The sequence below is a fragment of the Oncorhynchus mykiss genome, chromosome 6 (assembly GCF_013265735.2).
Source record: "Oncorhynchus mykiss isolate Arlee chromosome 6, USDA_OmykA_1.1, whole genome shotgun sequence".
Taxonomy (NCBI): Eukaryota; Metazoa; Chordata; class Actinopteri; order Salmoniformes; family Salmonidae; genus Oncorhynchus; species Oncorhynchus mykiss.
Window position 1 is genome coordinate 47,947,720 of NC_048570.1, and position 27,948 is coordinate 47,975,667.

At 45.2% G+C, this 27,948-nt stretch overlaps 3 protein-coding genes across 5 annotated transcripts in view; 2 read left to right on the plus strand and 1 right to left on the minus strand.

Annotated features, from left to right (window-relative positions):
• Positions 1–27,948, plus strand: part of LOC118964888 — a 510,365-nt gene that overhangs the window by 222,089 nt on the left and 260,328 nt on the right. The gene's annotated exons all lie outside the window — the stretch shown is intronic.
• LOC110513487 lies at positions 596–27,929 on the minus strand. Of its 2 annotated transcripts, none has more exons than XM_036980289.1 (4): positions 27,791–27,929; positions 24,355–27,379; positions 24,091–24,172; positions 596–631 (listed from the first exon to the last, which is right to left on the minus strand). In XM_036980289.1, exons 1-4 carry the CDS (start codon positions 27,886–27,888, stop codon positions 603–605), a joined length of 3,234 nt encoding a protein of 1,077 aa, XP_036836184.1. In that variant the 5' UTR covers positions 27,889–27,929; the 3' UTR covers positions 596–602. The 2 variants fall into 2 exon arrangements, with proteins under 2 accessions (XP_036836184.1, XP_036836183.1); XM_036980288.1 differs by lacking the exon at positions 596–631 and adding an exon at positions 23,767–23,922.
• On the plus strand, positions 5,999–7,962 carry LOC118964889. 2 transcript variants are annotated; one of them, XM_036980302.1, is made up of 4 exons: positions 5,999–6,767; positions 6,887–7,244; positions 7,437–7,515; positions 7,761–7,962. In XM_036980302.1, the coding sequence occupies exons 1-4, from the start codon at positions 6,730–6,732 to the stop codon at positions 7,922–7,924; spliced, it is 639 nt and encodes a 212-aa protein (XP_036836197.1). In that variant the 5' UTR covers positions 5,999–6,729; the 3' UTR covers positions 7,925–7,962. The 2 variants fall into 2 exon arrangements, with proteins under 2 accessions (XP_036836197.1, XP_036836196.1); XM_036980301.1 differs by having other exon boundaries at positions 5,999–7,244.

The following is a 27,948-nucleotide window of genomic DNA, read 5'->3' on the forward strand; positions in this document are numbered from 1 at the left end:
GGCACAGCATGTCCCAATCTTGAGAGAAGGCATTAGAGTCCTCTGAGCCTCCTTCTCCAGCTGCTCAATGATAAATCCCCTTTCCCGGAAACAGCACCCGGGTGTCTGAGAAGACTCTGGGAAACCGCAAAGAGAAATCTAAAGTTGAATCTGAACTTGATCCCTAATTTCCTTCACCTTTAGGGATTTGATTGCACTGGACAGGTAAAAGCACATCTCTCTGCGGGCCTCCACTATATTGCTTTCACCTATATAGATACTATCTACTCAGATCGGTGCTGATGAATTTGAACACGACCTGCACCCAACATGAAGTAATCTCGGACCTGCACCAATGCTGCTGTCCTCCTCCACGGAAGTCTTCTTGGCACCGCCACTGGACTTACGTTTAGCCTACATGACAACAGATTATAGGTCTAATAGCAGATCTAAGGTCAGTGTAGCGTCTCCTCCTAATGCTTTAAGGCTAGGATTTAGTGATAGTAAACTAATCCTATATCTGTGCCTAAGTAGGCAGAGCATGTGTAAAGGACAGCATATTTCTTACCTTGCCTCCTGTCCTGTTCTTGCTGGTCTCATGTGTCTCCACAACTTTATTTTGGTCATCCGGGGGATCCTCCCATTTCACGCTCTGGTGGATAAATAAGAGGTCAATATCAGTCCTAGGTTGTTACTTTATGAAACAACTTATTCACTCCTATTTCAAACAAAACGGCAATAGTGGTCAGATTTCAGGCCATGGATCAAACTATTGTTAGTAATTTCTCCTCTAAACTCAAAATAGGCAAATGAACCATACCTTGCTGTCATCTGACATGATGAGTAGCTTATTGTTGTAGGCTGTTTAGAGGAAATACTAATACCTCCTTTGAAAAAACGTCAGTGAACCATCGGCAGACAACTGAAGTGAATATGAACGTCCTTGAATTATGCCAAAGCATTGTTGAATACTCGATTCCGATTGGCTGAAGCCAGAGCATTCTTCAAAGATGTCATACACACATGATGTCACAATTAGGCCTAAGTCTAATGTCTATATGAATTGTCAATTTCATTAGAAAACAAATCAAAGCTTCTCAAAGTTCTGCCAAACGAAAATATGTCTAAGTGCACGTTTTTGTGTTTAATTTATGGTTTATCATGCATCGTCATTCATCACCATATACAAAAACGTAACTCGCTGCCATCCATTAGCTATAATTCTGAGGTTGTAAAGCTGCAAAACTAGGACGTGCAATAAATTATAACCACTTGCAGAATAATTTCAAATCAGACGTTCAAGGGGGCTTGAACTATTTCAGCACTGTGGAGCTGTCCGCTGCATAGAGCTGACACGTTTCTTGGCGTCAGGGGACAGTGCCATGGTGCTGAAATGTTTCGCGTCAGGGCAGCACCTGAGACCGCGGCATGGTGCTGAAATGGAGCAGGGCTCAGTTCTATGGATATCTCATGCGGATTTTCCTGCTAGCCTATGTATAACGATACTATAATTACATTATTTTCATCCATCCGTCAACACAAATGGCATGTCAACGTTCCCCAAATAATAATGCAATGAAGCCAAGCCGAGATGTATGGTTCTTCTTCCAGAGGACGAAGCACCACTGTATCATCTAAAACCTTCAGAGAGATCCCTTAAAACTGTAGTATAAATTCTCCACGGCTGTTATGGTAGCTAGGTTAATTTAGCGAGACATGGACAAATCCAACACATAGCGTTTCAACTGAGTCCTGCTTAGAGGTGACTGACCGTCATGTTGCTAGTTGTAATGACGCTTTTAAAACAATAATAGTTATTTGTAATTGCTCTGGGAGCTAATTATTGCAGAGCCCAGCTACACATCCTGCTCGCTGGGCTCATTATGGACAGCCAATGAGCAGTTCAGATTAAAAAGTCAGCCAGATCTGATCCCTATAACATACATGATACTAGGATCCTGTAGCAACCTGCCGGCCTGCACAATCCTCCATGGCACGAATGCTACACGCGCAATATGGTATGCTAACATCCCACAACAATTCCCCAATTGGAATTACTTGCCTAAACTTCCAATCATACTTATTTTCTAATATCAACCATAGTTTCTGCACTTAAGGCAGACTTGCCATTAGAACAAGATGGAATTAGGACAACTGTAAAGCTCATTAAACGTAGGCTAAAATGAACCTTACCTGGCTGTCGTCAGCCATTATGTGTAGCCCGTTAATTAAGGCTCTGAGCCTCTGATACTGCAGCTGTTCTGATAGGCTACTGTAGCTGTTCTGTAACTGTTAAACTAGTCTAATCGTATCCGTTGGAAACTGGTCAGTGAACCGTCCTCAAACACAATGAACTGATGTCAATATGGACATGAACCTTCACATAAAGATATCAAATACATGACGTCAGATATATCGACAGTCCAGCAGGCATCAGCTTTGTAGCCAAGTGATAATAGTGTCCAGAAGGCAGCAGTAGATGGAACAGGGAAGGCGCCATTACGCTAGCACGCGGGCTACACGGCGTTTAAAGTTAGTAGCCCTCCGACGGAGGCCGGTTGAAGGCACAGCGGATGGAGTATTCGTCGGCAGACCAGTCGTGGTGGTGCGGCGGGGGGCCTTGTCGACAGAGAATCCAAGCCAGATGGCGAAAGAGGTATTGTAGAATTTAGAATGCTAGCAGGGAGATGCGCCTGGCTCACGGCTAACTGGTGCTACCTTCGTGGCAGTGGCGTTATCCACTATAGATCCACTATAGCCAATCGGTAGCAGCGATGAACCGGTGCCAAGGTCCAGAGTTTGCAGCAAGGATCAGGTGGAGTATTGGGCTCTAGCCGTGTATGAGTGGGGTTCGGGAGAACAGCTGAGTAGGCCGGGAGGTGGGCCTCAGGGATAGCTTCGGTACTGGATGCCACGATGAGTGCAAGCTAGCTGTGAGCTAGTTAGCTGCAAGTTGTGATCTAGCTGTGAAGATCAGAAGTAGAGGTCCAGGGATTACGGCAGGAATCTGGCGTTGTTGTGGAGAGACAGTCCGATACTAGTAGACTGGCGAGTATTATCCAGGCTAAGAACAGGGCTGGTATCTGTGCAGAAGGTAAAAGCCGCTAGCATTGGCTAACTATGACTAAATAGCTTTTAGCTAATTAGCTAGTTAGCTTCTGGAGGTTCTTGAATGTGTTCTAAAATGTAAAAAAAATAATAATAATAGCGATACCGTATCACATTGGGTGAAGCAGGTTACCGGAACAAAGAGTGTTACCTCTTTACTATTAAAGTGTATTGCTCTCTGTTTATGACTGATAATAGGACGTAACACAGGGATGAGGAGAAAACAATCATTTGGATCCTACACAACACGTTGTTGTACCTAAATAATTCCACAAGAGGGCGACATATAAACATTTCTTAAAACCAATTAACCTCTACTGCCTTCAGTCCATGACGTCCCCGATTAACTAAAAGTCTGCGTCTGCAAAAATGCTCTTTTATCATAACTCGACATGAAAGTAGCAAAGCCAAAACAGTCAATGACATGCTTTTCGGGATATACAATTCGCTATGGTGGAAGAAAAGGTAAGTGAAATATAGGGGAAGGTAGAACATGTTTTACAGTAAGTTTAAAGTTGTTTTCACCAATTTAGCTCTGATAGGCCTTTGGCAATCCAAGCTTTTGGGATCGTACTCAAGGCTACTTGGTTTAGGCCTGGCTATAGCCTAGGGATACAGTCCAATAATATCTCCCTTCTCCTGAAGTGTACACTCTCGTTCGCTTCTTCCTACAAATCTAAAATCATTGGATTGGTGGAGGCATGGGCTAGAGAGGAATATGCTACCAAATAGCACCTTATTCCCTAATGTAGGCCTACTTTTAAGGAATGCACTATAAGGAATAGATCAATCAACTGGCTCACTAAATGGGGTACCGAAATAAATCCAAAAGAGGTCGACACGAAATTAGACTAGGTTTATTTCTGTTTTGACCTGCTGAGTCGCAGTGCTTAGTGAACAGATTTTGGGCCTAGCTGTATCGAAAACGATTGATGGGGAAAGTGTGTAATCTGATCAATATATTTCCCCCCCAATATTAATGAGAGAATGGGAATGTGCATAAAGGTCTAACATTCCATGACGTGGTATGAAGTTCTTAATTCGTCAGTGGCTGCAATATTGTCCTCAGTAAACTCAACATGAGTGAAAACAACACAGACAAGGACAAGTTTTTCGAGATATAAAAAATACTGTATGCTATTATGGATGAAGAAAAGGTAGGTTAAATGACACTAAATATTTGGGAATGTAACTAAGGAAAACGTCATTTAAGATAACATAGTCTATTGCAAAACAAATGTCTAATTCTCTCTATCACCAGTTTAGCTCTGATATGGCTGTAGCTCTATGATGTCCTTTGCAAGAATCTAATCTGACATTGACATGAAATTCCTATGTCCTTCAGGTAGTACAGAGAGATGATGATGATCCCCAGAGGGAGGGGAGGGAGGTTGTTGAGGAAGAACCAGTGGCCCAGCTCAAGAAGGAGCCCAAGAAGACAGGAAAGGTAAAATGTCAGGAGTGACAGGGCAACTACTAGACTAGTAACACTCAATTGTCACAATAGCTGCATTGACCTGGATAGTTTTATTCAATAGTCCTATTGTAGCAATTTTATCGAAGTATTGTATTAAGAGAAAAGCGTCTGACTTATCCTGAATTGTCCTATATGGTAATAACATATTTAGGATTGAGGAATAAACACCCGGACAGAGGATCTGTTATTGAGCTCTTGGAGAAGAATGCTCTTAAGGCTGCATTCGGCCCAGGCAACAAAGATGAGATGGAGGACTGCTACCCAATCCTCATCTCATTCATGCGCAATCTTACTGATAGTATGTTAGAACCATGTTTTGCTCTAGCCTCACATATTTTGTGCAGAAGGAAATAAAAAGTAAGTAAAACACATTTCTTTTTTCTTTTCTAGGCAATGGCAAGTGATCTATAAAGGATTTTAAAAAACCTGTACGTTTCTCCATCAGCCTTTGACCTTTGATTTGGGAATGTTGTGTTGAATCAAGAGAGAGGAATTAACCATAGTTCTATTCTGCTATTACGTTCATTAATCTGTCATACTTCATCGCACATTGCACAGACCACCCTGCAGATCCTGCTGCCGGCCCTGGCCCGCATTCTATGGGTGACGGGCTTTTATGACAACGCTGACACACTCGAGGGGTGGATCCTTCACTGCCTTTGAGCAGAAAAGACTGGAGCTCATCCAGGAAGTTAAATATTTGGCGAAGTAACTGTGGCGGCAGGGTTCTCCGACCAAGGTCTAGCACACCCTCTTCCAAGAGGTACTGTATGTTCCCCATAATGTGTGTGTGTGTGTGTGTGCAGTTATTCCTAACCCTCAAACTGATGAACAATAATTTCTCCATTTCAATATTTTCCAGCTTTCTAACAGGTGTGTTTTGCAATATCTAATGCACACATATAAATTACATTTAGAATACTCAATTATAATGCTTGTTAGATTTGTTAGCACTAAGATATCGATTTTCCAACTTCAGACAGCAATTAACATGCTTTGCTTGTTCATTTTAAAGTTCCCAGACCTCACTGAAAGTCCACCTGGGAATGCCAGAGGACAGTATCATCAGCAGTGTCCAGGAGCAACTGTCAAAATCTGACCAAATGGTGGCTGCAGGACAGCTTTCACAAATAGATAAAGTGGTTGGAACTATGCTGGAGAACATTGAGAAGATAAGCAGCGAATGTGGCGAGGAATTGGTCTATCAAGAGTCACTGCGGTCTTCCTCCTCGTTGTCATTCTCAACTGCCAAATCACAGAAGACAGAGTGGGAATTTGCACTCCCATTCCTTCTGAGTTACCCGAGAGTACTGCTCAGCCCATTGTAAGATGCTCAGTCATTGACATGAGCGAATCTACTAAGCCAAAAACAATGGTGTGTGATGCCAGAACAAGCATGTTTGCCATAGCCGATACCATCATGAAGACGGTATATCCAGAGGCAGAAGGGCAGGTTACATCTCACCCTGATCTAACAGATCCAATAGCTAGACTGGAGGAGCTCATATCTCAGGGTAGGATTGGTGCTCTCTCCCGTGATCTCAGTCACCAAGTCAACCGCATAATTTCCGATAGCAACTTGACCCCTCTGGGACTGACAGTGGCGGCTGGAAAGAGTGCATCTGATACCATCCTTTCGAAGCTGAAGAGGAATGACAAGGTGGGGAAGCCCACAACTTACGAGCTGGTTCAGCTGTTTGTAGAGGAGTCTGTTAAGTGCCTCCTGCTTCCTAGTTTTGTGCCCTATTCAACTTCAATGAGTTTGGCTCAGGGGGCCAAGGTGTTGGCTAGAGTGTCTGAAGATAGAATTTCATGCTCTTCTTCTTCATCAGTATTTAGTGACACAGTCAGTCTCTTTACCAAAGTTATGGTAAGCCAGGTCATGTACTCTGTGGATTCTGATGCAGAAAGTAGAGGATCCTCTCCAACTGAATCTCTCCAAACATCTGAAACCACTATATCTGATGTAGGCAATCTATTGAGTGGCAAGTCCTCCCCTCGGCTGTCTCCTTCTGGCTCCATTATGGCAACAAGCGAGACCTCCAATGCAGCACAAATCTTGAAGGCCAACATTGATGGAGAGGAAGTGGATACCACCAGTCATTCTGGTGTAGCTCAAAACATTGTCAGGGACGATATGTCAACCAGCCCAGACATGGTCAAAGATGTCACACTTCCAACCCCATCCTCTGATAACTTGGGCGGTGATGATGACGTCACCGGCCTCATCAGCATGTTAGTAATGAGAATTCTAACAGAAATCCAAACCCCAGCAGAAGATTACCCAGTTGACGTCACACGCAAGTCACAAGACCTGATCCCTAAAGTTATGGAGGTCTTCTGTGCATGGTCAGGCTGCTCTGAGACACAAGCCTATCCAGAGAACTTGAGGATTCATAAAGTCTACAGAGTCGTCTATAAAAATCTGTTGGAGGAGTTTGGCTCGGAGAAAATCCTCCAACAGGCCGTGTCGACTCAGGACTCTTCATTTGATAGGATTCTTGTCAAGTCTTTGAGTGAAGCGCTTCTCCACAGATGTAATGAGGCATTGAGGGCAGCCTCAAGAACATCAGTCAAAACCACCGGGCCTAAGGCTTTTCCACTGGCTGAGGATGTGAGGGCTAGCAGCGGGAAACTATCTTTTCTACAAAGGCTGGTCAGGCTGACAAGCAACTTAAAGGTACAGCAAACGTATTTAAATGAACAGTTGTGAGTAAACAATGCTATTCAGTGTAAAAATATAAAACCATCCGTTCATTCCAAAACCAATCATAAATGTTGTTGTGCTGGTGTGGTAGGTGTGATTGTTATCATCATGAGGTTGGTCAGCTGTGACATTTTTTAAAACATGTTTTTCTCTTTAAATACTTAGCTATTCAAGAAGGGGAACAAGAAGGATTCCCACCGCTCTGAATCAGAACAAGTACAGACCACTGCTGAAGATGGCATGCGTAAGTTCACACAACAGGACAACAGTCTGTTTGAGATATTGGTGTACAAAGAAATGCCATTTCAAAATAACCTTACAAAGGTTATATACGCAATCATTAGTCATCTCTTATGTAAAAGTAATTATATTCTCCAAAACTCAAGCTGTTGGTTCTCATTTTATCAGTGTCAGTTATGTTGAGTTGTAACATACATTACATCATTTCTGAATTAAAGTGCATGTAAACGCTCTCTCTCTCTTCTGTAGTGCCCAGCATAGTGCCACATGCTGCCATGTCTGCACTGCCAAAGGATCTCCCCGCCAGCTCCCAACAGGAGACGCCTCATAAACGTCCACTTCTCGTCAGGATGTTTTCTGCCATCTCCAAAGGCCTGTTCAAGCCCTTCAAACAGTCCTTAAAGACCAAGTAACTTCAGACAATTTATTAAACGTCATTCATTGCATTAAATTGGCCTTTGTCTTCTTATGTGCTCCCGTTAACAGACCAGATTACAATACTGGTCTTTTAAATGTTAGCAGTGATAGCAACATTAACTATAGTGGTGTGTGTATAGCCCTTCTACACAGTCTGACTCTTCTGACACTGTGTGACATGCCCTCTGATCCAGTGATCTAGGATCTTCTGAGTGGCTTTAGGCCTGAATCTCTGCCCTCCTGCCCAAATAAATGTTTTCTCTTCTGATATATCTGCCACTCTTCAGCAGCCAGCAGGGGAAAACAGACAGCGCTGTTGAGAGCTTTCTTTTCTCCCTCATGACTAAAACACTGAGAAAGGCTTTTATCTATTGCAGCATATTCCCTCTTTTGATTTAACCTATTATACGGTAGAAGTACCCATTATTTCCCAACGGTTATATCACAGGAAATGTGTTATAAAAAGTCAACTTACAGTGCATCCGGAAAGTATTCAGACCACTTGACTTTTTCCACATTGTTACGTTACAGCCTTATTCTAAAAATGATACAAATATTTTTTCCTCTCATTAAGCTACACAAAACACCTCATGACAAAGCGAAAAGTGTAGAACATTTTAGCAAATTTATTAAGAATAAAAACAGAATTACCTTATTTAAATAATTATTGAGAACCTTTGCTATGAGACTCGAAATTGATCTCAGGTGCATCCTGTTTCCATTGATCATCCTTGAGTTGTTTCTACAACTTGTTTGGAGTCCTGTGGTAAATTCAATTGATTGGACATGATTTGGAAAGAAACACAGACCTGGGGGAAGGGTATGAGAAACAATATTCTCTGATCTGATGATACCGAGATTGAACTCTTTGGCCTGAATCAGGATCCTGGGAAAGATGAACGGAGCAAAGTACAGAGATCCTTGATGAAAACCTGCTCCAGAGGTTCACCTTCCAACAGGACAACGACCCTAAGCACAGAGCCAAGACAATGCAGGAGTGGATTCGGGACAAGTCTCTGAATGTCCATGAATGGCCCAGCCAGAGCCCGGACCTGAACCCAATCGAACATCTCTGGAGAGACCTGAAAAAACTGTGCATCCCCATCCAATCTGACAGAACATGAGAGGATCTGCAGAGAAAAATGGGAGAAACTCCCCAAATACAGGTGTACCAAGCTTGTAGCGTCATACCCAAGAAGACTCGAGGCTGTAATCGCTACCAAAGGTGCTTCAACAAAGTACTGAGTAAAGGGTCTGAATATTTGTAAATGTGATATCAGTATTTTATTTTTAGTACATAGGTTTTTGATTAAAAAAATAATAGAACAGTTTTTGCTTTCTTATTATGGGTTATTATCTGTAGAGGGGGGGGATTGAATCAATTTTAGAATAAGCCTGTAACGTAACAATGTGGAAAAGGTCAAGGGGTCTGAATACTTTCCGAATGCACTTTATGTAATGAAAATATTAGCTGGTTGCCACTATAGATAGCTAGGTTATCCAGTGCAGTGGTAATACTGCCTGCCTTGGGAGATAACGTAGGATGCGTGCTTATCCGGGTGCCAGAGACACAATCACAAGCTTTCTTCAGACTACATAGCTCAAACTTACAACGTAAAGATATGATTATCACTACATAGGTTTTTTTTAACAAGAAGGGTGTTTTCTATATCTACCAACTATGAAATTACTGACATCATAAACGGTAAGCATGAGAATAATATCATCAAGGCGGACAGGGACAATGTATGAATACACAAAACATTATTCAAATGGACATTCCCCAAATGAGCTATGCACCAGCCCATAGCCACAGGATATCTATGGAGTAACATTAATATATTCATCAATTTAAAAAAAGGCATGAATATTGTTTTTCTGCTTTTCTGATCTTAAACCCTGGATGTTGGTCCAGGTTTCCTCCAGGGGAGACCTTCTGAAACAGTCGCGAAGGAAACAGCCGACAGTTACAGTACTGTGTTGAAGATAGATGATGACACTCTTAAAAGACAGGTCATTCCTTTACATGGAGCAGTTCCTTAAACCAGGTTAGATTCAACACAGCCACCTCAGACTGGACTCCACCACTCCTTCATAACGCTGGATCTCTTCATAATGCTGCTCCTCAGTCACTGAGTGCATTTACACTGATGAGATGTCCTGCTTAGTCTAGCTGAAAGGGGAGCTCTAACTAGTCCTGCGGGCACCTAGCTGCTGCCCCCGCTAGGCTTGGACTGGGTCTTGCACCTCAAGGCCCCTCCGCGAGCCTGGCCCTTGGCTGGCTGCTGCTGTACTGGGGACTCTGCTGCAACAGAAACTGGGGCCTGTTGGGCCGGGCTGTGAGGAGGGGCGGTCTGTATCTGAAGCGAGGCAGCTGCAGTCACCACCTGCTGCTGGAGGAGCTTCTGCTGAACCACCTGGGCTGTGCCTGCTGGAATCATCTGGACCCGGGGATGTAGTCTGGGTCAGGGCAACCGTCAGGGGCTGGATCTGTTACGAGACAGGATGAGGGTCACATTAAATCAGACAGAAAACAACATGTTATAAAGTGTAAGTTGATCACTCGTGGTTGTAATCTGTTGGCACCGTCCCTAGGTGTCACTTCTGTAGCAGTATTGTTAAGAGTGTATGATTGTTTTTAAATTTTAACTTTAGGCAAGTCAGTTAAGAACAAATTCTTATTTACAACGACGGCCATAGGAACAGTGGGTTAATTGCCTTGTTCAAGGGCAGAACAACAGATTTTTACCTTGTCAGCTCGGGGATTTGATCTGGCAACCTCTCGGTTACTGGCCCAATGCTCTAACCACGAGGCTACCTGCAGCCCCACATACATACATACATACAATGTATGTATGTATGTATGTATGTATGTATGTATGTATGTATGTATGTATGTATGTATGTATGTATGTATGTATGTATGTATGTATGTATGTATGTATGTATGTATGTATGTATGTATGTATGTATGTATGTATGGTGGAAAATAAGAATTTGGTCAATAACAAAAGTTTATCTCAATACTTTGTTATATACCCTTTGTTGGCAATGACAGAGGTCAAACTTTTTCTGTAAGTCTTCACAAGGTTTTCACACACTGTTGCTGGTATTTTGGCCCATTCCTCTATGCAGACCTCCTCTAGAGCAGTGATGTTTTGGGGCTGTTGCTGGGCAACACGGACTTTCAACTCCCTCCAAAGATTTTCTATGGGGTTGAGATCTGGAGACTGGCTAGGCCATTCCAGGACCTTGAAATGCTTCTTACGAAGCCACTCCTTCGTTGCCCGGGCGGTGTGTTTGGGATCATTGTCATACTGAAAGACCCAGCCACGTTTCATCTTCAATGCCCTTGCTGATGGAAGGAGGTTTTCACTCAAAATCTCACGATACATGGCCCCATTCATTCTTTCCTTTACACGGAGCAGTCGTCCTGGTCCATTTGCAGAAAAACAGCCCCAAAGCATGCTGTTTCCACCCCCATGCTTCACAGTAGGAATGGTGTTCTTTGGATGCAACTCAGCATTCTTTGTCCTCCAAACACAACGAGTTGAGTTTTTACCAGAAAGTTATATTTTGGTTTCATCTGACCATATGACATTCTCCCAATCTTCTTCTGGATCATCCAAATGCTCTCTAGCAAACTTCAGACGGGCCTGGACATGTACTGGCTTAAGCAGGGGGACACGTCTGGCACTGCAGGATTTGAGTCCCTGGCGGCGTAGTGTGTTACTGATGGTAGGCTTTGTGTGTGTGTGTGTGTGTGTGTGTGTGTGTGTGTGTGTGTGTGTGTGTGTGTGTGTGTGTGTGTGTGTGTGTGTGTGTGTGTGTGTGTATATGTATGTATGTCCTCTCACTGTCAACTGCAAGTATTTTCAGCAAACGTAACACGTGTAAATATTTGTATGAACATAAGATTCAAAAACTGAGACAAACTGAACAAGTTCCACAGATATGTGACGAACAGAAATTTAATAATGTGTCCCTGAACGAAAGGGGAAGGGCAAAATCAAAAGTAACAGTCAGTATCTGGTGTGGCCACCAGCTGCATTAAGTACTGCAGTGCATCTCCTCCTCATGGACTGCACCAGACTTGCCAGATATTCCTGTGAGATGTTACCCCACTCTTCCACCAAGGCACCTGCAAGATCCCAGACATTTCTAGGGGGGAATGGCCCTGTCCTCTCCATCCGATCCAACAGGTCCTAGACATGCTCAATGTGATTGAGATCCGGGCTCTTTGCTGGCCATGGCAAAACACTGACATTCCTGTCTTGTAGGAAATCAGCCATACTGCTCGTTCTGTGCGTGGTGGCATTGTCATGCTGCAGGGTCATGTCAGGATGAGCCTGCAGGAAGGGTACCACATGAGGGAGGAGGATGTCTTCCCTGTAACGCACAGCATTGAGATTGCCTGCAATGACAACAAGCTCAGTCCAATGATGCTGTGACACATCGCCCCAGCCCATGACGGACCCTCCAACTCAAATCGATCCCGCTGCAGAGTACAGGCCTCTGTAACGCTCATTCTTTCGACGATAAACGCAAATCCGACCATCGCCCCTGGTGAGACAAAACCGCGACTCGTCAGTGAAGAACACTTTTTGCCAGTCCTGTCTGGTCCAGCGACGGTGGGTTTGTGCCCAGAGGTGACGTTGTTGCTGGTGATGTCTGGTGAGGACCTGCCTTACAACAGGCCTACAAGCCCCCAGTCCAGCCTCTCTCAGCCTATTATTCAGTCTATTCAGTCTGAGCACTGATGGAGGGATTGTGCTTTCCTGGTGTAACTCGGGCAGTTGTTGTTGCCATCCTGTACCTGTCCTGCAGGTGTGATGTTCGCATGTACCGATGCGGGTGTTGTTACACGTGGTCTGTGCAGGTGTTACATGTGGTCTGCCACTGCGAGGACCATCAGCTGTCCGTCCTGTCTCCCTGTAGCGCTGTCTTCGGCATCTCACACTACGAACATTGCAATTTATTGCCCTGGCCACATCTTCAGTCCTCATAACTCCTCGCAGCATGCCTAAGGCATGTTCACGCAGATGAGCAGGGACCCTGGGCATTTTTCTTTTGGTGATTTTCAGAGTCAGTAGAAAGGCCTCTTTAGTGTCCTAAGTTTTCATAATTGTGACCTGAATTGCCTACCATCTGTAAGCTGTTAGTGTCTTAACGACCATTCTACAGGTGCATGTTCATTGTTTGGCGCCCCGGATAAACCTCCGGTAGTAGTTGGCAAACTCTAAAAGTCACTGCACCTCCTTTACCTTGGTGGGAGTCGGCTAATTACGCACGGCTGCAACCCATACGGCATGACGAGGTACTCATAATGCCCTGAGGTGGTACTAAATGCCGTCTTACGCTCATCTCCCTTCCGAATACACACCAGATTGTACGCACTCCTGAGATCCAGTTTATTGAAGAAGCGAGCCCTGTGCATTGACTCAATCGCCATAGCAATAAGAGTTAGCGGGTAACTATACCTCACTGTGATTTTATTGAGACCTCGATAATCAATGCACGGGCACAAACCTCCATCCTTCTTCTTCACAAACAAGAAACTCAAGGAGACAGGTGAAATGGAGGGCTGAATGTACCCCCTGACGCAGGGATTCGGAGACATATGTCTCCATACCCACCGTCTCCACTTGCGACAGGGGATACACGTGACTCCTGGGAAGTGCAGCGTCAACCAGGAGATCTATCGCACAATCCCCCCGTCGATGGGGTGGTAATTGAGTCGCCTTCTTTTTACAGAAGGTGAGAGCCAAATCGGCCTGTTTCTGGGGGAATGCGCACTGTGGAGACCTGGTCTGGACTTTCCACCGTAGTAGCACCAACGGAAACCCCTAAACACCTACCTGAGCACTCTCTCGACCACCCCATGAGAGCCCTCTGTGGCCAAGAAACAGTGGGGTTATGACAAGCTAACCAGGGTAGGCCCAGCACCACGGAATACCAGGAGATTCAATAAGAAAAAGACTCATCTTTTCCCTGTGACCCCCCTGCGTTACCATACTCAAAGGAGCGGTTGCCTCCCTGATAGACCCTGACCCTAATGGTCGACTATCTAAGGCATGAACGGGGAAAGGCATTTGCACAGGAACAATGGGGATCCCTAAACTATGAGCTAATCCTTTATTAAGGAAATTCCCAGCCGCGCCTGAATCTACCTTATGCTGGGAACGCGGGGGAAAATTCAGAAAAAGTAACACATATGTGCAACAGAGGGCTCTGGATGAGAATGGTGCCTACTCACCTAGGGTGACGCCAGATTGCCCTGCCTGCTACCTCGATTCCCAGAGGAACCAACCCGGCACCGACCAGCAGTGTGACCTCTGCGGCCACATATGGTGCACGAGAGAGAACCCCCTCCGGTCTCCCTGCGCTCCGCACCACGCAGCTACATGGGTATCGGAGAGGGTGTGCGGGAGGATGGAACAACCAGACCCCGATCTGGACGTCCGCGAGTAGCCAGCAGGTTGTCCAGCCGGATGGACAGGTCCACCAGCTGGTCGAAGGTGAGGGTGGTGTCTCTGCAGACCAGCTCCCGACGGAGGTCCTCACGTAGACTACAGCGGTAATGGTCGATCAGGGCCCTGTTGCTCCATCCAGCGCCGGCAGCCAGGGTCCTAAACTCCAGCGCAAACTTCTGTGCGCTCCTCATCTCTCGCCTCAGATGGTAGAGGCGCTCACCCGCCGCTCTGCCCTCGGGTGGGTGGTCGAATACTGTCCGGAAACAGCAGGTGAACTCCTCAAAATCGTCCAATGCCTCATCTCCCCCTCCACACACAGCGCTGGCCCACTCCAGGGCTTTCCCGGTGAGGCACGAGACGAGGGCGAAACTCTTCTCACGGTCCGATGGAGCTGGGTGGACCGTGGCCAGGTACATGCTTAGTTTTAGGAGGAAACCCTGGCATCCGGCAGAATCTCCGTCGTATCCCTGTGGTATGGATAGATGGATCCTGCTAGGTTCAGGTGGGAAAGGGGTGTTCAGGGTAGACCCCGGTTGTGCTGGTAGAGGCACTGGAAAAACTCCCTGTGTCTCCCAGCGGTCCATATTCTGGACAACGCGATCCATGGCTGCGCTCAGTTTGGAAATCATCGCCGTATGTTCCATGACACGCTCCTCTACCTCCATGGCTGGGGTACCTTCTCCTGCTGACTTCATTTTGGTCAGAGATTCTATCACAGTTGTGTGTATAGGTGGCAGGGAAGTCAGGCACAGGATAAATAAAACTTGGTGGAATGGAGTAGTTTAATAACTTAAAACACATAACTCCAAAACCATGAAATACAATGAAACAAAGTGGGTACGAGGACCCGTCGCGCACCAAATACAAAACACGAATACTGAACATAAAACAATCTCTGACAAAGACATGAGGGAAAACAGACGGTTAAATACACAACAGGTAATGAATGGGATTGAAACCAGGTGTGTAGTAAGACAAGATAAAACCAATGGAAAATGAAAAATGGATCAATGATGGCAAAAAGACCGGTGACGTCGACGTTGTGACACCCACAGGGTGGGCTTTTTCATACATGCAGGATTTTCTTTCCCAATGTACCTCTAAATGTATTCTGCTCAACCAGTATCTCCGTCTCAGACAGATGACAACAAATCCCCAGCCGTGATGCTATCCTGACTGAAGCAGTAGGGTATGTGTCAACACAAATATTGATAATATCTCTCTGACTGGAATAAGGTTCTCATTGGCAAGGCTTTTCTTCGTCAAAGGGAGACATCCATACAATGGTAAAAGAACACCCGGATCCCACTTTCTCTCACATTTGACACCGTTCAGAGGTAAATCAGGCACTCCTGAGATAAACAGTTCATAGGATGCCTGCCCTGTGCCTGAGCAGAAAGATGAAACTGACTCTGAAAGCCCCACCAGCTCTACCCAGTACTGCTTTATCTGCTCTGTCGGAATGCGGGAGACACTGTCAAAGGAGATGAGGATATCAAAACACAATGCTACACTCCAAAGTGCTGCCGTGGGGCTTTCCTGAGCTGAACAAACTAGCTGTAAAACCTCTCGCTTTCACTGGCTTCTAGATCAGAGCGCTTGCATCATTGCTATTTTACAAGAGAATGAGAAATCGACTGAAGGGAAACAGTCAACCATGTTTCCTGTTTGAGAAATTTGACTTCATCTTGCCTCATTCTTAAAAAGTTAGGGATGAAAATGATCTATTACAATAATAAAAAGCTACAACAAACGAACGCACAATTCTGTATTTCATCACGTTCTACCTCTGTCAGACACACACACACAGACACACACACACACACACACACACACACACACACACACACACACACACAGAGAACAAGAGCAAAAAAGTGTGGTGATTCATCTACTGTCCTTAACACCATGACAGCTCCTGTCCTCTGAGGTCTGCTCAAACTCCTCCTCCCCCAGGTTTAATGGGACCAGCCATTATGACCCTCAGAGGTATCCTCTGTGCTGTGGTTTCTGGTTTTATGTCATGCCGCAAAAATCCTTCATGCTTAGCTCTGCATTGACCCACAGTGAAATCCTCCAATCCCTTACACTCATAACTACAATGACCTGTTACTCTGTTCATGTCTGTGATCAGCCTGATCTCATAGACTAGACATAACATAGTAAATGTAAATCCGGGACACTCAAATTAGTATAATATGTTATGTTTGGTATGGTTATATAAGGCAAAAACGAAAGTAGGGTGGTTGGTCAGGGTGGAGGGGTGGGCATACAGTATAACACGGATGTCTAACGATCCAAAGGTTATGATTTTGAATCTCATCACAGACAACTTTAGCTAATTAGCAAACGTTCAACTACTTACTACTGTTTAGCTACTTTGTAACTACTTAGCATGTTAGCTAACCCTTCCCCTAACCCTTATAGCTAACCCTTCCCCTAACTCTAACCTTAACCTTTTAACCTAACTCCTAAACGTAACTCTAACCTTAACCCTAACCCCTAGCCTAACTACCTTTAACCAGGTAATTTGTTTTTGATGGAAGAGGGAGGTGCAGACATGGGATAGATGGTAGAAGAGCAATGATAGACGCTGCCATCGGTTTTCTGAAAAAAAGTGCCAGATTTTTATTTTTATTTTATTTCACCTTTATTTAACCAGGTAGGCTAGTTGAGAACAAGTTCTCATTTACAACTGCGACCTGGCCAAGATAAAGCATAGCAGTGTGAACAGACAACAACACAGAGTTACACATGGAGTAAACAATAAACAAGTCAATAACACAGTAGAAAAAAAAGAAAAAAATAGTCTATATACATTGTGTGCAAAATGCATGAGGAGGTAGGCGAATAATTACAACTTAGCAGATAAACACTGGAGTGATAAATGATCAGATGGTCATGTGCAGGTAGAGATACTGGTGTGCAAAAGAGCAGAAAAGTAAATAAATAAAAACAGTATGGGGATGAGGTAGGTCAATTGGGTGGGCTATATACCGATGGACTGTGTACAGCTGCAGCGATCGGTTAGCTGCTCAGATAGCAGATGTTTAAAGTTGGTGAGGGAAATAAAAGTCTCCAACTTCATCGATTTTTGCAATTCGTTCCAGTCACAGGCAGCAGAGAACTGGAAGGAAAGGCGGCCAAATGAGGTGTTGGCTTTAGGGATGATCAGTGAGATACACCTGCTGGAGCGCGTGCTACGGGTGGGTATTGCCATCGTGACCAGTGAACTGAGATAAGACGGAGCTTTACCTAGCTTGGACTTGTAGATGACCTGGAGCCAGTGGGTCTGGCGACGAATATGTAGCGAGGGCCAGCCGACTAGAGTATACAGGTCGCAGTGGTGGGTGGTATAAGGTGCTTTAGTAAAAAAACGGATGGCACTGTGATAAACTGCATCCAGTTTGCTGAGTAGATTATTGGAAGCTATTTTGTAGATGACATCGCCGAAGTCGAGGATCGGTAGGATAGTCAGTTTTACTAGGGTAAGTTTGGCGGCGTGAGTGAAGGAGGCTTTGTTGTGGAATAGAAAGCCGACTCTAGATTTGATTTTAGATTGGAGATGTTTGATATGAGTCTGGAAGGAGAGTTTACAATCTAGCCAGACACCTAGGTACTTATAGATGTCCACATATTCTAGGTCGGAACCATCCAGGGTGGTGATGCTAGTCGGGCGTGCGGGTGCAGGCAGAGAACGGTTGAAATGCATGCATTTGGTTTTACTAGCTTTTAAGAGCAGTTGGAGGCCACGGAAGGAGTGTTGTATGGCATTGAAGCTCGTTTGGAGGTTAGATAGCACAGTGTCCAAGGAAGGTCCAGAAGTATACAGAATGGTGTCGTCTGCATAGAGGTGGATCAGGGAATCGCCCGCAGTAAGAGCAACATCATTGATATATACAGAGAAAAGAGTCGGCCCGAGAATTGAGGCCGAGGTTGGAGTAGCCAGGAGGAAGGCATGGCCAGCTGTTGAGAAATGCTTGTTGAAGTTTTCGATTATCATAGATTTATCGGTGGTGACCGTGTTACCTAGCCTCAGTGCAGTGAGCAGCTGGGAGGAGGTGCTCTTGTTCTCCATGGACTTTACAGTGTCCCAGAATTTTTGGAGTTAGAGCTACAGGATGCACATTTCTGCTTGAAAAAGCTAGCCTTTGCTTTCCTGACTGACTGCCTGTATTGGTTCCTGACTTCCCTGAACAGTTGCATATCGCGGGGACTACTCGATGCTATTGCAGTCCGCCACAGGATGTTTTTGTGCTGGTCGAGGGCAGTCAGGTCTGGAGTGAACCAAGGGCTATATCTGTTCTTAGTTCTGCATTTTTTGAAAGGAGCATGCTTATCTAAGATGGTGAGGATGTTACTTTTAAAGAATGACCAGGCATCCTCAACTGACGGGATGAGGTCAATATCCTTCCAGGATACCCGGGCCAGGTCGATTAGAAAGGCCTGCTCGCATAAGTGTTTTTGACTGCGGACCAGTAGCGGATACAGGCAATGAGGCAGTCATCGCTGAGATCCTGATTGAAGACAGCGGAGGTGTATTTGGAGGGCCAGTTGGTCAGGATAACGTCTATGAGGGTGCCCTTGTTTACAGATGTAGGGTTGTACCTGGTGGGTTCCTTGATGATTTGTGTGAGATTGAGGGCATCTAGCTTAGATTGTAGGACTGCCGGGGTGTTAAGCATATCCCAGTTTAGGTCACCTAACAGAACAAACTCTGAAGCTAGATGGGGGGGGGGGGGGGCGATCAATTCACAAATGGTGTCCAGGGCACAGCTGGGAGCTGAGGGGGGTCGGTAGCAGGCGGCAACAGTGAGAGACTTATTTCTGGAGAGACGGTTCGAACGGTTTGGGTATGGACCTGGAAAGTATGACATTACTTTGCAGGCTAACTCCTCCCCCTTTGGCAGTTCTATCTTGACGGAAAATGTTATAGTTGGGTATGGAAATCTCAGAATTTTTGGTGGCCTTCCTAAGCCAGGATTCAGACACGGCAAGGACATCAGGGTTGGCAGTGTGCTAAAGCAGTGAGTAAAACAAACTTAGGGAGAGAGAGAGCAAAGATTGAAACAGCAGGTCCGTGACAAGGCATCTCGTCCGGAGAACACACATTTCTCTTCATGTGATACATGATGTTTGGCTGTGCTGTGCGAAGTGTTATCTTATGGGTTTAGTGATTGTTCTGTGTGAAGCTGTATTCTGCATTGCATCATGGAATGTGATGTGAAATCCCTGGGCCTATGGCTGTTGAAGATACTCCACTGCACTGCTGCTGTGAGCAGGAGTGGGAGAGAAGTCATGCTTTTATTATACTCTTGTTCTGTCACTCCTTCTCCTGCCTCTCCATCTCAAAGGCTGCCAAATATTTTGAAGAGTGGTTAAAGAGGTGGCTGTGTGTACACACACTCAGACTCCAACTCTATGTAGGTTTGTCTTATTCCAGAATACACCAATAATTGTGATCCACACAGTATGGTTCTATGTTTTCCACTCTGTGATTAAAAGTAGTTCTCAGAGTAGAGCTATTTTGAATTGACCAAAGCCCTTCTCCCCCGATTGCTCAGTTTTGCTCAGTCTTGGTGGTTCCAAACTTCTTCCGTTTAAGAGGTCACTGTGTCCTTGGGGACCTTCAATATTGCAGAAATGTTTTGGTACCCTTCACCAGATCTGTGTCTTGACACAATCATGTCTCTGAGCTCTACTGACAATTCCTTCGACCTCATGGCTTGGTTTTTGCTCTGACATACACTGTCAACTGTTGGACCTTATATTTTCAACATATAGAAAACATCTCAGAGGGTTGATCTAGCTACAGATATTTAATTATCCTCTATGTGTTTTCCCCTTGATGCTAATAAGCTCTTACCAATCTAACTAAATTAATAGAGAACATCTGGTTATCTGACTGTCTATGCAGCAACTATTGTATTAGAGTCAAGCTCTGGTTATTTTACTTATTTTACTAGACAAGGCAGTTAATAACAAATTCTTATTTACAATGACAGCTTAGGAACAGTGGGTTAACCAACACAAAAACATCCTATGGCATTAGCATCGAACATCCCCCGTGATATGCAGCTGTTCAGGGAAGCTAGAAACCAGGCAGTTAGGCTAGCTTTTAAAAAAAATACACATATGATTTTTTTACCCCTTTTTCGTGGTATCCAATTGTTGTAGTAGCTACTATCTTGTCTCATCGCTACAACTCCCGTACGGGCTCGGGAGAGACGAAGGCTGAAAGTCATGCGTCCTCCGATACACAACCCAACCAAGCCGCACTGCTTCTTAACACAGCGCGCATCCAACCCGGAAGGCAGCCGCACCAATGTGTCGGAGGAAACACTGTGAACCTGGCAACCTTGGTTAGCGCGCACTGCGCCCGGCCCGCCACAGGAGTCGCTGGTGCGCGATGAGACAAGGACATCCCTACCGACCAAGCGCTCCCTAACACGGACAACGCTAGGACAATTGTGCGTCGCACCACGGACCTCCCGGTCGCAGCCGGTTACGACAGAGCCTGGGCGCGAACCCAGGGACTCTGATGGCGCTGCAGTACAGCGCCCTTAACCACTGCGCCACCCGGGAGGCCAAGGCTAGCTTTTTCAAGCAGAAATTTGCTTCCTGCAACACCAACTCAAAAAAGTTCTGGGACAATGTAAAGTCCATGGAGAATAAGAACACCTCATCCCAGCTGCCCACTACACTGAAGATAGGAAACACTGTCACCACTGATAAATCCACTATAATTGAGAATTTCAATAAGTATTTTTCTACGGCTGGCCATGCTTTCCACCTGGCTACTCCTACCCCGGTCAACAGCACTGCACCCCCCACAGCAACTCGCCCAAGCCTTCCCCATTTCTCCTTCTCCCAAATCCAGTCAGCCAGTCAGCTGATGTTCTGAAAGAGCTGCAAAATCTGGACCCGTACAAATCAGCCGGGCTAGACAATCTGGACCCTTTCTTTCTAAAATTATCTGCCGAAATTGTTGCCACCCCTATTACTAGCCTTTCTTTCGTGTCGTCTGAGATTCCCAAAGATTGGAAAGCAGCTTCAAAGAGGGGGACAATCTTGACCCATACTACTACAGACCTATATCTATCCTACCCTGCCTTTCTAAGGTCTTCGAAAGCCAAGTCAACAAACAGATTACCGACCATTTCGAATCTCACCATACCTTCTCTGCTATGCAATCTGGTTTCAGAGCTGGTCATGGGTGCACCTCAGCCACGCTCAAGGTCCTAAACGATATCTTAACTGCCATCGATAAGAAACATTACTGTGCAGCCGTATTCATTGATCTGGCCAAGGCTTTCGACTTTGTCAATCACCACATCCTTATCGGCAGACTCGACAGCCTTGGTTTCTCAAATGATTGCCTTGCCTGGTTCACCAACTACTTCTCTGATAGAGTTCAGTGTGTCAAATCGGAGGGTCTGCTGTCCGGACCTCTGGCAGTCTCTATGGGGGTGCCACAGGGTTCAATTCTTGGACCGACTCTCTTCTCTGTATACATCAATGATGTCGCTCTTGCTGCTGGTGAGTCTCTGATCCTGACCTCTACGCAGACGACACCATTCTGTATACTTCTGGCCCTTCTTTGGACACTGTGTTAACAACCCTCCAGGCAAGCTTCAATGCCATACAACTCTCCTTCCGTGGCCTCCAATTGCTCTTAAATACAAGTACAACTAAATGCATGCTCTTTAACCGATCGCTGCCTGCACCTGCCCGCCTGTCCAACATCACTACTCTGGACGGCTCTGACTTAGAATACGTGGACAACTACAAATACCTAGGTGTCTGGTTAGACTGTAAACTCTCCTTCCAGACCTACATAAAACATCTCCAATACAAAGTTAAATATAGAATTGGCTTCCTATTTCGCAACAAAGCATCCTTCACTCATGCTGCCAAACATACCCTTGTAAAACTGACCATCCTACCAATCCTCGACTTCGGCAATGTCATTTACAAAATAGCCTCCAATACCCTACTCAACAAATTGGATGCAGTCTATCACAGTGCAATCCGTTTTGTCACCAAAGCCCCATATACTACCCACCATTGCGACCTGTACGCTCTCATTGGCTGGCCCTCGCTTCATACTCGTCGCCAAACCCACTGGCTCCATGTCATCTACAAGACCCTGCTAGGTAAAGTCCCCCCTTATCTCAGCTCGCTGGTCACCATAGCATCACCCACCTGTAGCACGCGCTCCAGCAGGTATATCTCTCTGGTCACTCCCAAAACCAATTCTTTCTTTGGCCGCCTCTCCTTCCAGTTCTCTGCTGCCAATGACTGGGACGAACTACAAAAATCTCTGAAACTGGAAACACTTATCTCCCTCACTAGCTTTAAGCACCAACTGTCAGAGCAGCTCACAGATTACTGCACCTGTACATAGCCCACCTATAATTTAGCCCAATCAACTACCTCTTTCCCTACTGTATTTATTTTATTTATTTATTTAGCTCCTTTGCACCCCATTATTTTTTACTTCTACTTTGCACATTCTTCCACTGCAAATCTACCATTCCAGTATTTTACTTGCTATATTGTATTTACTTTGCCACCATGGCCTTTTTTTGCCTTTACATCCCTTCTCTCACCTCATTTGCTCACATCGTATATAGACTTGTTTATACTGTATTATTGACTGTATGTTTGTTTTACTCCATGTGTAACTCTGTGTCGTTGTGTGTCGAACTGCTTTGCTTTATCTTGGCCAGGTCGCAATTGTAAATGAGAACTTGTTCTCAACTTGCCTACCTGGTTAAATAAAGGTGAAATAAAAAAAAATATTCAAAAAATATAGAAAGGATCTCAGAGGGTTGATCTAGCTGCAGATAGCTAATTCTCCTCTATGTGTTTTCCCTTGCTGCTAATAAGCTCTTACCAATCTAACTAAATTAATAGAGAACATCTGGTTATCTGACAGTCTATGCAGCAACTATTGTATTAGAGTCAAGCTGTGGTTATTTTCCTTATTTTACTAGACAAGTCAGTTTAGAACAAATTCTTATTTACAATGACAGCTTAGGAACAGTGGGTTAACTACCTTGTTCAGGAGCAGAATGACATATTTTTACATGGCCAGCTCAGGGATCTGACGCTAGCAATCTTTCGGTTACTGGCCCAATGCTCTAACCACAAGGCTACCTGACGCCCTATGTCCTGCCAACTCAAAAGCTGAACAATAAATGTGTAACCAAGGGGGAACTAGTGCATTTCTCTGAGAAAATCTGCTTCAGTATTATCAATCTTCCAAAACACTTGAAATTCTTGTAAAATCATTGGCATTTATTTGATCAAATAGACTTTGAAAGGTTAGACATGCAGAAATTCCTCTTGTCAAAAGTCTTGCTGTTACAAAAGTAGTTCTTCATGCAGCGTAACAGGTTACAGGTTCTTCTTGGTGAAGCGCCTGAATGGCTTCATCATTGCTGAAAAGACCCTGACAATCAAGGATCGTTTTTTGACAGGCTGAGATATGGAGGGAGAAACCTCTCCAACTGGAGCTAGAAACACAAGAGAAATGGATGGGGTAAGAGAGAGAGAGAGAGAGAGAGATGTAGTATAGTAACGTTGAAAAATAACAGTGCTATGAGTTTGGTAGGCATTCCTATGTTTCTAACACACACCTAAACCAAAACTACAAGCTATAGCAGAGCTGTAAAAATCCTTACCTATGCAATGTCCATCAGTAGAGGGAATCTCAGTCTGGTCTTGGACTGAATGGCAGTCCTTTTTGTTTCCTCTCTTGGAACGCTAACAGAAGAAAGGTAAAGAAAATGGTACAGAGAATAAATAAATGGAACACTTCTGAATCCAAGGCAACAATTTAGTGGTGAATAAAAAATATTTATTTCATGTATTTGTCTTATCATAGCCACATCAATAACATCAGCACCTAACTGGAACAAAAAACAAATGCTAACTCCCTGCTATACCTTGAAGTTGATCCTGAGTTTGGTCATTGAAAAGCAAAGGAAGCTCCTTCTTGCTTTCTGCTCAGCCCCCCTCTCCATCTCAGCCTGGTCTGATGGGTTTGTTGCAGCAGAAGCTGGTCTTGACGCCTCCTTGCATCCCTGTACCAGCTGCTGGGTCAAGGACTTTACCAGGACTCTGTCAAATGCAGGGTCCTGGGAGGACATAGCTGCTTGCAGGGTGTTATAAGAGCCAAACTCCTCCATGAGGTTTTTATGTACACCTCTGAACACCCTTTGGATGTTCAGGTTCTGGGAATATGCCTGTGTCCTGGATAATCTAGATGGAGCACAGAACTCAGACAGGACTTGTCTGATGAGTTGCTGAGATGTTTCTGTCAGATCTGCTGCCTGTTGGGAGGGTCCATCTAGGGCTGTGGGTCTGATCTCCGATAGCAACCTTATCACCAGTATGGTGACAAAACAGATGCCATCATCTTTGCTGGAGTCCATCAAGTACTGCAGTGGGAATGCAGTGGCACTGCTGATGTCCGGGATGATTAAGAGCTCCCTCAGATGGCCAGAGCTGCTGGGGATACACACCTCCTTCTCTTCAATGTCAATCCCCTCTCCCTTTGGTACCAAAGAGGTTCCCTTGCTGGTGAAAGACGGAGTGCAGGATCGAAAAGAGACTTTAGCACTCGGTGGTCGGCTGCTGTCAGTCATTGGACTGTTACGATGCAGGGGTTCATCTGTGTGTGCCATCATCTTTGTCTTTAGGTCACTTGTAGAAATCTCTGGCATTTTAGAGTCCCTGGTGTCGATGCAGGAGCTCCTGACGATGGGGCAGGTCAGATCAAAAGGCACTTCGTCAGGGATGGGAGTGCCAGGGAGGTTGATCTCTAACTCACACTCTGACCTAGGACCCTTTGAAGAGCTGGACAAGGAACTACGACCATTTAAAGAAGTGGATAAAGATGAACAGGTTCGAGGGATGTCTTGGCAGACTTGTTCACTGTCATCCTCACTTTTCTCAATCTCCTTCAGCATAGTTCCTACCATATCATTGATCTGAAGGAGCTCCCTGGAATCCTTCATTCGCCCGAAGTTTGAGATTTCACTCTGGATAGCAACCAGGATTTCCCCAAGGGTCTCTTTGGAAGGAGCCATTTCTGTCCTTTCGGATCCGGATGGCTTCAGCCCTGTGAAGAAATCCTTAAGTGTGTTCTTCATACTGACGCAGATGTTCTTAGCTGTTGACCAAAGCTTCTCCTCTGATATTTTAACACTCAATTCAGTATAATCCAGTTGGGAGCCCCCGTGGAAGCACTGTGAAACTCTCCCACTTCTTTCCAGTAGCACAGTGTCAGTGGACTCATTTTTCTGGAAAATAGTCGCCATTCCTTTGACAAAGGTTTCCACTAATCCAGAGGCTGTATTCTCAGAGGACATGGAGGACATGGATTCTGAAAGGACATGGATCTCTGATGGTGAGCTAGATGATAAGCCATTCTGCAGACTTTTCTGAAGACCAGTATGGCTGATTTCTGTGATAAAGGAATGACTGGATCTCATCAGCACTTTACTCACTGCCTCTTCTGCCTGAGTCTGAAAGTCATTGCTAGAGAGCTTCTTAATGCTCTGAATCAGACTAGTTGAGGACTCTGTGATTCTGACACTCTCTTCTGAGCTCAGTTGAGAATATTGAGTACTCACGCTCAAGTCTTCATTGGGTGAGGGTGACTGGGAAATAGTATAGTCATCAAGCTTTGATAGGACACCATCAACAAACCAACAAGCCTCTAGGGACTCATCAGATGAACTGACAACGGCTAAGGATTTACTCTCCACTTTTGATAACTCTGACTTGTAGATGGAAAAAACACTGCTAAGAACTTCTTGAGTACTGGTATCCAGATTGGAGAGACAGAGAGCTGGTATTGGTTGGCTCTCTCTGGGAACTCTACTGTGTTCGGTGCTGGGTAACTGGACCTCAACAGTTGAAACAGTTGCCTTTTCCAGGGTGTCTGAAGACTCCCGAAGAGAAGCATCCTTTGCCACACCTTCTTCTCGAGCGGCTAGAGTTAAAAGGTCCCTCAGCTTTGCTCGTATACGGCCATAGAGTGTGCCGGCTAGAGAGAAGGTTATCTTCTGTGAAGACCCTGTTTTGTGGTCATTTACAGGAACTGGCCAATCAACTGCTTCACATGTGTCTTCAAATGATGCTATCGTCTCCATGCCTCCCACAAATGCCTTAACAATCACTGTGGCAGTGGAGGTTACAGATGTCAGGGCTGTGCAGCTGGTATTCAGCGGGGCTTCAGTAAGGCTAGGAGCAGCACTAGAAGGCCTAGAGGAAGGAGCCATGCCAGAAGAGCTGCTGACTTTCCTTGTAAGGATGGTGCTCACCGCCTTCAGGGCTTTAGACTGAAAGTCGGGGCTAGAGAGGGTCTGAATCTTTCTGGACGCCACACTGGTAGAGGATCCAGTCTCTTTGAGAAAGTGAGTGGTCCCTTCCTTCCCAGATGGACACTCAACATCTAGGTCACATTGAAGATTGGTCAGAAATTTAGACCCCAAGATTGTCATCTTCTTGGCCAGATCCAATAGGATGTTGAAGTCCTGTGCCATTTTGTCCATTGTGCCGACAATGGCCTCCAGCACATCATCGGTCACAGGGTCCATGAGGGGCTCGATAAACCCTACCCACTCTGGCTCAGATGTTTGGCTCTGTAGCTCGGCCAGGATCTGAACCGAGGCTACCCGAATGACCTCCTTGCCTGCTGCTATGTCCTGACTGTCCATAGGGGGGCAACTCCCCGGGCTGGCCTGAATGGCCACTGAGAGGCCAGAGTTAAGCTGGTGTACCACCTCCCCCACGATAGCACAGCTCAACTCGGAGGAGCTGGAGGAGGAGGTGTGGTTGGAGTGACCCTCAACCAGGGATATCAGAAGGCTCTCTTCCGTTACCCCAAAAAGAGCCTTCAGAGGCGCCTCCATGAGGGGAGCCTCTCTAGTTGCAGGCAAGCTCTGCAATGAGGTCTGGGACCTTGAAGATAAACACACAATCACCACTTAAGCCATGCAAATGTAACCAACTGTATCTAATCTGGGTCATTAGTGAGCCTGAAAACCAAATTAGAGCAATGATGGATTACTTCTCATACCACCGTAGTTCTAGAAGCCTAAAGCCAACTGACACGATTTTTTGCCTGATTTTTATGTTTGTACGACATCAGAATATGATTATTTCTGAATGGCATGTACCTGATCTATTTATTCATAGATGACTTCATGGCTTACCCAGTTAAAAATGACTTTCACCTGGACCCCCCCCCCCCAGTGGCAACATTTCTGACCAGAACTTAAAACTACAAGGTGTGAATTCCAAGTTAATAATTTATGATAAGTATGGATCAGGTCTTGCAATTATTATGTTGAAATATTGCTGTGAACATACCTCTTAGGCGAACAGCATGGTGATGAGGTCCTGCAAGTGGATTTTTGGCGGCATCCTGCACTGCCATTCCTCCTCCTCTCCTTAGTCCAGTAGTTCATCTCACTGATCAGCAGCCTTTTCTCTCTCTCATCCAGACCGCCTAAGGAATCCTCAGACCC